The 11,450-nt window shown below is 44.4% G+C and overlaps 1 protein-coding gene across 1 annotated transcript in view; it reads right to left on the reverse strand.

Moving 5' to 3' along the window:
• LOC141197274 (vomeronasal type-2 receptor 26-like) overlaps positions 1–9,021 on the reverse strand; it is a 597,524-nt gene extending 588,503 nt beyond the window's left edge. Inside the window, exons 1-2 of the mRNA XM_073662662.1 lie at positions 8,960–9,021; positions 8,136–8,433 (exon numbers count right to left, since the gene is read on the reverse strand). Coding sequence (XP_073518763.1) covers positions 8,136–8,433; positions 8,960–9,021 — 360 coding nt within the window. The remainder of the gene's footprint in view (positions 1–8,135; positions 8,434–8,959) is intronic.
• Positions 9,022–11,450: the final 2,429 nt, after the last annotated feature.

Consider the following 11,450-nt stretch of genomic DNA (forward strand, 5'->3'; position numbering starts at 1 on the left):
GCTGGCGGCAGGGCAGGCCAGAACCTCCAAGGCGTAGAGAGACAGTTCATTCCACGAATCCACCTTGGATACCCAACAATTATAAGGCACAGAGGAATCACGGAGGATGTTGGTATGGTGGGCAAGGCACTCCCTCAGCATCTTCCCAAACTTTGTACTCCTTGTGAGAGTACCCCGCACCTCAGGGCTTGTGCGATGTGAGGGGCTGAGAAAATTCTCCCAGAATTTAGACAGTGTTCCCCTGCCTCTGCCGGATTGGAGTTGTGTCTCTCTCGCCTGTAGTCCTTGGATGTCCAACAAAGTATGACCTGTCCCGCCAGCGTTTTCAGGTGGGAATTTTTTTTAATAGTTCCGCAACAAGAGCCTTCTGGTGCTGCCCCATTTTTGTAGACCTGTCCGCCTCAGGAATAAGAGATATAAAGTTCACTTTGCAGCATTGATCTAGACGTGTCACCAACCAGTAATGACTGTCACCCAAAATTTTGAGAACGCGAGGGTCATGGGAAAGGCAGCGTAACATAAACTCAGCCATGAGGCAAGACTTCCGTGTCCTCACCAAGAGGACGAGTGACCATGCTCTCCTCCTCCTACTCTCTGTCCTCAGGCCATCCGCGATGAATAGATGGTATGACAGTTGTGCAGGTAGTACCATCTATAGCGCATGAAACTAGCTCCTTTTCTTCCTCCTCCTCCTCTTCCTCATTGTCACCCAATCCACGTTGGGATGAGATGAGGCTGGGCTGTGTGTAATCACCCTGTATGGTTCCTTGCTCCATCTCATTGTGCTCAGCCTGCAATGCATCCTTTTCGATTGTGAGCAGAGAGCATTTCAGAAGACAGAGAAGTGGGATGGTGACACTAATTATGGCATCCTCGCCGCTAACCATCTTGGTGGAGTCCTCAAAGTTTTGGAGGATGGTACATATGTCTAACTTCCATGTCCACTCTTGAGGTCTTATGTGTGGATTCTGAACTAAATACCGATGGCCTTGTTGATACTGGTACTTAACAACTGCCCTCTTCTGCCCACAAATCCTTCCCAACATCTGCAGTGTAGATTTCCAACGCATGGGGACATTACACACTAGTCTGTGAGCCGGAAGCTGCAAACGCTGCTGAAGCATGGCAAGGCCGCGGAACCTGTAGCTGACTTTCTAAAATGGGCACACAGGTAGCATACTTTGACAAGCAGATCCGGCAGCTCCAGGTAGGATTTGAGAAATCGCTGCACCATGAGGTTAAGCACATGGGCCAGGCATAGGACGTGTGTGAGCCTCAGAGTCGCCGCCAGGTTCTGCCTATTGTCACACACGACCATGCCTGGCTGTAGGTTCAGCGGTGTGAGCCATAGATCTGCCTGCTCTTTCAGAGCTGTCCACAACTCTTTAGCATTGTGCGGTTTGTCACCTAAGCATATTAGCTTCAACACAGCCTGTTGCCCCTTGACCGAGGCAGTGCTGCAGTGCTTCCAGCTTGTGACTGATGTGGTCATTTCGGAGATGGAGGCTGAAGAGGAGGAGGAGGCTGAGGAGGATGAGGTGCAGGAGCTGTAGACTGTGGGGGCAACCCTGATTGACCTAGGGCCTGCGATCCTTGGCGTCGGGAGGACTGGCGTATGGACAACTGAACGGGACAAGGACGTGGACGTGCTTCTTGATGCTGCTACTTGAGAGTGTGCAATGACAGGTGCAGGGCAGGAGGCATCTTCGCATGCACCATGGACAGGGGATTGGCTTGCATCTACAACAGCGGAAGAAGCAATGTTGCCACCCGCAGACACTGTTCCTGGACCCTGGGGTTCGGCCCACAAAGTCGGGTGCTTGCTGCCATGTGCCTGATCATGCTGGTGGTGGTCAGGCTGGTCGTTTTGCCACCCCTGCTGATGCTGGCTTGGCAGGTGGTGCAAATGGCCTTTTTGGGGTTATCGGCAAAGTCTTTAAAAAACAACCAGACTCGGGAAGACTCGGGAAGACAGTTGTACTGGCAACTTCCTTCATGTTGGTGTTACGGGGAACGGTTGCCTTCCTTCTTTCTTCGGCCACCACACTGCTTCTTCCTGCCTGTTGGGGTGCTCAGCCTCCCTCCCCCTGTGTGCTGCTGTCCTCGCTCTGGATGTCCTCCTGCCAGTTTGGGTCAGTTACTATATGATCCACCACCTCGTCTTCCACTTCCGCACTCTGGTCCTCCTCCTGACTTTCTCACAATTGTGTCTCATCATCATCCACCTCTTGTGACACTTTCCCACAGTCGCTTTCATGTGACCGTGGCTGCTTAAAAATAAAGGCATCGCTACATGCAATCTCCTCTTGCCCTGCTTCAAGTGGACAGGGCAAGAGGCCCGAATCTATAAATGGAAAAGTGAACAGCTCTTCGGACTGTCCAAGTGTGGGAACAGTTGTCTCTGGGCCCTCGGCATGGTGGAAGGAAGGAGGTTCAGGGTGAGGAATATGCGGTCCAGACTCACAGCTACTGAAACTTGACCGTGTGGAAGACAAGGTGGTGGTGGTGATAGCTAAGTGACCGGAAGCATTATCTGCTATCCAACCAATAACCTTTTCACACTGCTCTGTGTTCATTAATGGTATTCTGCAGTTCCCTATTAGTTGGGACTGGAAGGTCAAGCGAGAAGATGTGGGTGTTGTGGCACAATTTCAGCTAGCCCACGGCCTCGGCCTCTGCATGCACCATCACCATCATGTCCAGTTCCCCATCCCTTGCCACTTGCCTTGCCCATTATAAATGGAGGACAATATCTTCCACGCTCACTACAAATGACTGAATTTCGAGCGAACTTATATGTGATCCATGTGACGGAGAAAACACAGTTTTAAATAACTGGCCTATAGGTAACTATTTTGAACAGCAAACTGGTGGGAATTGCTTCACTGAGACACTGAATTTTTTTTTTAATGGAGGCCAGAAATGGCAGTATTTTCTGAAAATGTATATGTGATCTGTGTGACAGAGAAAACACAGTTTTTAAATAGCTGGATTTTTAGCGCTGTAATATGGAAAGGACCTGGCTGTATTCTGCAGTGCCAGCAAGCAAAAGGCGCAGAAAAACGGTGTTCTCTGGATTGCTTTTTAAGCAAATAATGAGGATTAAGATCCAAAGAAAATTATTCCTGGCCCCTGAGACCTGGGCCTATTTCCAGAAATATCTAACAGCAGCAGAAGGCAGAACTGGAATGGAGCCTCTTGTGCTCTGTGCACTGCAGTCTGCTATATACACTGCCTGCCTGATATCTCTGCAGATGGATTAGTCCTCAGAAGGACTGTTTGTTGAGATTGATATGTGTCTCTAATATAGTTTGTACACCTACACTAACTAGAAACAATCAAATCTCTCCCTAGCTCAGCAGCAGCTCTCCCTACACTGTCTGATTCCGGAGTGACTGTGACGAGCATGGCGGCGCCCGGTCTGATATAGACCTGATGACGCTATGAGGCCAGCCAATCACTGTAATGCCCACAACCAACATGGCTGTGGCATTACAGTGTGTGGCAGGCAATCCCTGCATGTTCATTGGCTCTCTAAAGAGCACCAAACATGTAGGGAGGGGACCCAAGCTCCCACCAAGCAACCCTGGAAATACTCGGCGAGAGCCAAGCAGTAGCGAGCACGTTCGCTCATCACTTCACTTCGCAGGTCATATGATAGCATGATTCCTGCTTCCTAGGGTCCCAGCCACCCTTTCCTCCTCAACACTTATTATGTATATTATATTTCTCCCTCCCCCCAGTAGCTCTGTTTACCATGTTTATTTTATCTCTTGATAGCCCCGCCTTTCCTGTTGTTTTCTGCATCCTTCCTGTGACATAGCTTCCCTTGCTTGTTTTTCCTTCCTCCCTGATGTTCTGCCTTTCCTGTTTCTTTTCCTCCTCCTCCCTACAGCTTTGTGACCAGTTTGTTCTCTTCTTTCTTCCTGCCGCTCTTCCTACACTGTCGTTCTCCCTATAGCTTTTTCCTTCCTATCGTGTAGCTTTCTTGTTTGTTTTTCTCCCTCCTCTGTGGAGCATTTTCTCCCTCCTTATTTCCTCCCTTCTCATTACAGCTTTGTGTTTCCTGTTGTTTTTTTCCTTCATCCTGCAGCTTCGCCTCCCCAGTTTTCTTTTCCCTGTTGTTTTTTACCTCCTCTGTGTGGCTCTGCCTTCCAATAGTTTTCTCCCGTCTTTCTGCAGTTTTGTCTTCCTTGTTTGTCTCTGCTTTGACTGTTTATTTTCTCCCTCCTCCTTGCAGTTCTGCCCTTTCTGTTGTTTTTCTCTTTCTTTGTGTCACCTGTAGTTTCTCCCTCATTTCTGCAACTTTGTCTCTGGTGTATGTGTTCTCCCTTTTACCTGCAGCTCTGTCTCCCCCCCCATTAACTTTCTCCATCTTTATGTCTCTCTGCATCTTCTGTTTTTTTTCTCCTTCCTCCTTGCGCCTTTTTTTTTGTTTCTTCTCCTTTAATAGTACCTAAAAAATTTGTTTCATTTTGTCACAAATATTTACATGTAGTAGGATAATGATATGACATAAACAGACTTTCATTATTAAATCTTCACATTTTTTCACTGATGGCATTCATAATATGCCAATTACAATATGTTTGATCCTTGATTGTGATATCTTATCTAGAGGCGAATCTAAATTTTCCTGCACCTAGGGTAAACATTTCACTTAGGTTGTGTATATTAGATGGAACCTAAGTGGTTTAAGTAGTCATCATGTGACTGGTCATATATGATTTGCATACTTACAGTCATGGCCGAAGAGCTGCTTTTCCAAATTTTCTCATTGTTTAGTAAAAAAGAGGCTAATTAGAAGGTGACCATACGTATGAATATCGTATATGAGTAGTCGGTCACGTGATGACTGCTGGAATCAGCAATCAGAGCAAAAGATTACATGCTGTTAGGTTTTGACAAGCTATAGTGCTTCATTTTGTAATTAATGCTTCTAACACAAATACAGATGTTGTATGTAGCTTGTGTGACAGCACAATACTTTATTAACCTAGCCATGTATCACATTATTTGACATGCTATGGATTTCTACACGTGGACAGGATCAGAACCCCCATCGGTACAGGAATACATCACCAGAACCATAATCAGTACATAAATAAACAATGAGCATCATTAGGACTAAAATACCTCACCAAACTCAGTACAGCTATCAATTGCAGTACGAGGTCGGCCCGTTATATAATTTCATTGCATGAATCTACAACTCTACATGTCCTAGGAGATACCAGTAGTGGTTGTTAATAGTAATCATCAAACTGTGGACCATACAGGAATCATAGTACTAATGAGATGAAGTCAGTATCACAAATAGATATTTAAATCCAGTTACCATTTTCCATCCTCACACTTTTCTCCCCCCATTACTGTCTTGTCACGTTTCTCCCCCCATACTTTCGCCTCACACATTTCTTCCCCATGCTGTTCCCTCACACTTTTATCTCTCATAATGTCATCTCAATCCCCCCATACTGTCTCCTCACACATATCTCTTCATTCTGTCTACTCATAATCATCACCCCCTTATTGTATCCACACACTTTTATTCCTCCATATTGTCCCCTCATACATTCTCCCCCATATTGTTTCTTCACACTTCCCTTCATACTGTCACCTCACACTTTCTCCCATGCTCTCCCCACACTTTTCTCTCCCATACTGGCTCCTCGCACTTTCCCCCAATATTTTGCCTCCCCCCATTTTTTATCCTCACAATTATCTTACCCAATACTGTCCCCCCACTCCACACTCCATTCCACCCTGTCCCACCACATTCTCTCTTCATATTGTTTCTTTACACTATTCCCTCATAATGTCCCATCACAAACTAACCAATAAACCTTTTTCTTTTGTAAATCAAAGCGCTTATCATGTCTTCTGTGACAAAGAAGTGATGTCAGCAGCATAAGCAAGTGATCTGATAATGCCGTGGATGTCACCATGACCAGGATGTGCTGGTGGTCAGAACTACAAATATACTCATGCTTGAAAGACATTTTACAAATTCTCTTGGCTGGCTGTCAATTTTACAACTGAAGCAGAGAACGTCCAAATTCCATTTCCAGGGTGATGGCAAAATGCTGCTGCCTTTAAGACACCTTTGAATGCCACATAAGGTGAGCCGATGGCACCCTCCATGCTGGCTGTGCTGGGGGAAAATGCTCCACTTGATATTCCGAGATACACCACTGCCTTAAAGGGATTGTCCGGTCCAAATCGATAACTCTGCAATCACTCTGTGTAAATACAGATTTATGAATTCCCCCAGCGTACGCACTGTGCGCTGCACGGATTCGCCGGTTTGTGAACCGGGACCAGAGGGTATGTGTGCATTATACACACTCCCGGCCAGAGCCCATCCAGTGGGAGTGGCCTTGCTCCATACACTTGTATGGAGCGAGGCTGTGCCCTCCAGTCGGTTATGCCCATTGGATGACCGCGTCACTAGTAGGGGAGCGGCCTCGTTCAATACACATATATGGAGTGAGGCCGCGCCAACTGGATGGGCTCTGGCTGGAAGAATGTATAACACATACTGACTCCCCAGTCCTAGGAGTTGTTACCAGTGTGATGTATCATGGCCGCTCTCTGCTCTCATTGCAGAGCTGTGTGTGATTATACCTGACCCATCTGCAGGTTCCTCTCAGCTTCAACTTTTCATATCACAGGCAACCAGTGATGCAATATTGTTACAAGACAGCAGAGCTCTGAGAGCTGCAAAAAAAGTGTTTGCAAGAAGACAAAGTTGAGTTCTACTGTCCTGTGTAGTTATTTGTCTCTCACCAGTATCTCCTACTTTTATGTAAAATAAGCTCTGGAAGCAGATTCTTATGCATATTGGTGCCCTTCTCATAGCCTGAAACAGCTCATTTACATACTCTCTGAAAAAACGTGGATTTCTCCTATTGATTGATTTACCTCTCCCAGTCCTTTGTATCTGCCCACAAAGAAGTATATAGCTCCTAGTGAAACCCATAAGTGTTCCAGAAAAGTATTATACCACTTTCATGGTTTATACAGTCCCCACAAAAAAAATATTCATCACACACAAGTTTGCTACATTAACATCTGTACAGTACAACTCTAAAAACAACAAGAGACCTGAACTGGAATGTAAATTGGTGTGCATGCAGCATGCAAGAGCATGTTCACACATGGCCCCTAAACAGAAAAATACCAAAGATAGAAATACAATACACAAATACCCTACAGTAAATAAATAAATCGCAATAGTGCATGAAAATAATAAAGGGTACTTAGTTAACATAATTTTGATCAAAATAATGCGAAAGCCATCAAACCTCGTCACGGCAACCCTTATGGGACAGTCCTAACTCTAATAATTAGATTAGCATTAGGACTGTCCCATAAGGGTCGCTGTGATGAGGTGGGATGGCTTTCGCATTATTTTGATCAAAATTATGTTAACTAAGTACCCTTTATTATTTTCATGCACTATTGCGATTTATTTATTTACTGTAGGGTATTTGTGTATTGTATTTCTGTCTTTGTTTTTTTATCTGTATAACTCTGCAGCATCAAGATATACGTCTCCATCATCAAAATTCACAGTCCTGTAATATCAACACACATATACTGTAGCTCTGCGACATCAGTTCACGCAACTTTGCATTATCAAAACACAAAACTCTTCATCATCAATTGATATTGCTATATAAAAACACAGCTCTACATCCACACACACACTACTCTGCATCAACAGGCACAACTCTGCTACATCCACACATATAACTTTGCTACATTAACACACACACCTTTCCTGTGTCCTGCTCTGACACCTGTTCACATGACCTGACAATCTCATGAGATCACAAAATCCTCTCTGAATCTTCAGTTTTTACATAAACTGGATGGTGGAGAAAGGAACTTTTGGCTCCCTAATCCTTTTTAATATTCAGATGTATCTCAGTCCAATGGACACAGATACAGCTGAAATCAGGACATACTTCCAACCACCATGGACAGTAAGACAGCTCCCCAAATTTGGGACAGACCTGCTGGGTCTGGGATGGTTGGGAGGGTTGCCAAATACAATATAGAAGCAATTAATATAGAAGATGGATGACAATGCAGTGAATGTTCTGAGTAATATAGAGAAGTGCAATTACCTGAGTATATCCGAAAACGCTCAGTAACTCGGCCATTGGGTTTGTAGTGTAAGGATGGAGATCTCCAATGTAACCGGCCAGTACTCCGTGTTTCTTATAGGAATAATTAGGAATTGAATATTTGCTCAATATCCCAGTCATTATATGCAGAACATCTTTAATAACTTTATTTATGTCTCCACAAGAATCAAACACGTGATAGCCCAGGGTGACATTAGGGAGAAGATCTGACCTCTGATTAATTTCATCAATGGTAAAAATAAAAGCCATCAGCTGCTGATATTCTCTGATACTTACACTGCGGGTGAAGGAAGATATGAAATAAGTCAGAAAAAACACAGTATTCTGTATAGATACAATGCAGTAAACTATTAAAGGGGTTGCCTGGTCTAAATTGATAAGTCTGCAGTTACTATGTATTACTATGTGTTACTGCAGACTTATGCACATGCACTGTGCGCTGCGAGGATTCGCTGGTTTCTGAGCCGGAAACAGCAATGTGTGTGTTATATATACTCCCGGCCAGAGCTGTCTAGCAGGCACGGCCTTTTATCATACACTTGTATTGAGAGAGGCCATGCCCAGCCTAGTGACGTGGTGATCAAGTGGGAGTGGCCATCCAATGGGTGTGGCCTCTCTCAAAACAAGTGTGTGGAGTGGGCCGCGCCCACTAGAAAGGCTCTGGCCGGAAGTATTGCTAACACATATGTAACTTCCGGTCTCAGCTCAGAAACCGGCGCATTCTCACAGCACACAGTGTCTGCGCTGGAGGGATTCATAAGTCTGCAGCCACACAGAGTGACTGCAGACTTATCAGTTTAGACCTAACAACCTCTTTAATGTAATCTTGAGTATCTTGATCTAGGCCACAGGTGACGCGTATCATGATGTCATGATGCCATATTTTTTCACTATTTTGCTCCCTATAAGTAAGTTAAATGGTGTCAGTTAGCTGCATAGTGAGGAGGAGCTGGTGATCTACAGAGTCGAATGCTGCAGAGATCCAGGAGAATCAGCAGGAAGCAGTGACCACTAGATTTATTAGAGTTTCTGAGACTCCACCAGTGACTGACAGATATGAGGACGGCATGAGGACGGTATGAGGACGATATGAGGACGGTATGAGGACGATATGAGGACGGTATGAGGACGATATGAGGACGATATGAGGACGGTATGAGGACGGTATGAGGATGGTATGAGGACGATATGAGGACGGTATGAGGACGGTATGAGGACGGTTGTTTTTGGCCCACAGTGACCCACCCGGCTGTTCTGGAGTACCACATGTTTTAAAAAAAAAACTGTAGTAATTGTAACATATAAAGGATAACACTGGATACAGCAACAGTCCAGGTAATTTTACCCCAAATTCAGCAAATTCGCCTCTGTGCAGTGATTGTGTGTATAGTTATATATAAAAATGTAACAGACAGAGACATGGAGCAGAATCACAGATGCAATGAAGCTGGCTTCTCATTCTGCAGCTGCTACCAGCTCCACAATTCTCTTTATGGTTGGTTTTGTGAGCATTACTGACAATATTATGCTACCAATATCGAATGGCTGAGATATTGAAAGATAGTTTAATGACTTACAAGGTGCAAAATCTATGAGGTTCGGATGCAGCAATCCCTTCAAAAGTTATCTGCGAGACCAGGGAATGCGCAGTGAATATCCCTCCTATGAAGACGTCTCCATCTTGACTATATCCGTACTCAAATATATATTGATAGTTGTAAAAACCACATCCAGGGTCCTGAGCGTCAGAGTCACAGATCAGAGAGAAGAGAAACCAGAGCGAGATCTGTACAAGATTCAGAAAGCTGCGATCACTGGGAGCCATTGTGAGATCTCACGTCCTCTCATCACTGACAGCAGCACAGACTCTCCATGGTGCTGTGAATTCTCGGCTCTGATGGGAGCTTTATATATCTTATGTCTCCTATTCACGGTCATAGAAAACCGTGTTACATTATACATCTACTGGAGAGAAATAGAGCGGAGACACCGGGGAGCGTCTTACCAGTGGTGGCCGGGATTAGTTCTCTACATTCTCAATTACATGTTTAATTTTGTAAAAAAAGAGTTTACAATACTATCGCAAAACTTAAGTCATTGCAAACTGAAAATAAATTTCCAATTTCAGGTTATAATAAATATTGGTCAATAAAAATGTTTTTCTCTAAACGAAAATTCTGCCCATTCATAGTTCAGAAATGGCAGGAAATTAATCCTGACCTAATATGTAATTCCTAATGTTTGGGAATATTATGACTATCCTGAGAAATATTAGGTATTACATTCATTTTCATATTTCAAATTATAAATACGACATTCAATGATGTAGACTACAAATTCAGATTTGCAATTAAGAAAATCTTTGATTTTAAATGTCCTCATACCGTCCTCATACTGTCCTCATACCGTCCTCATACAGTCCTCATATCATCCTCATACCGTCCTCATACCGTCCTTATATCGTCCTCATACCGTCTTCATACCGTCCTCATACCGTCCTCATATCATCCTCATACCATCCTCATACCGTCCTTATATCGTCCTCATACCGTCCTCATACCGTCCTCATACCATCCTTATATCGTCCTCATACCGTCCTCATATCGTCCTTATACCATCCTCATATCGTCCTCATATCGTCCTCATATCGTCCTCATATCATCCTCATATCGTCCTCATATCGTCCTCATACCGTCCTCATACCGTCCTCATATCGTCCTCATACCGTCCTCATACCATCCTCATACCATCCTCATATCGTCCTCATACCGTCTTCAAAGCGTCCTCATACCGTCCTCATACCGTCCTCATATCGTCCTCATACCGTCCTCATACTGTCTGAATATGAGAAAGTTAATTTGGCAAAGTAAATTTCTTACAACACAGACCTTCAATCAGGGGCGTACATAGGAATCATGGGGCCCCATAGCAGAAGTTCTAATTGCCCCCCCCCAACCCCCAAAAAAAAAAAATAATTGTCGGGGTCACAGAACAGCAGATCTCACAACTTTCCAGCCTTTACATAGTAATTTTCCTCCTGCTGAAGTCCTAGATTCCTTTTTCATTGCCCCATAAAGTGTGATGAATACAAAAGTGCCCCCCAAACACAGTATGATACCCCCATGATGAATTCCTCCACATTCACAGTATAATGACCTTATTGTACCCCACCTCAACTCCCAAGGAAAAGTATGGTGACCCCAACACAGTATTATCCCCCAACTCTGACCCCCACACAGCCCTCCAAGCAGTATAATGGGCCTACAGACAATATAATGACCCCACACCTCTCCA

The sequence above is a fragment of the Phyllobates terribilis genome, unplaced genomic scaffold (assembly GCF_046119375.1).
Source record: "Phyllobates terribilis strain yellow unplaced genomic scaffold, ASM4611937v1 Scaffold_82__1_contigs__length_6685932, whole genome shotgun sequence".
Taxonomy (NCBI): domain Eukaryota; kingdom Metazoa; phylum Chordata; class Amphibia; order Anura; family Dendrobatidae; genus Phyllobates; species Phyllobates terribilis.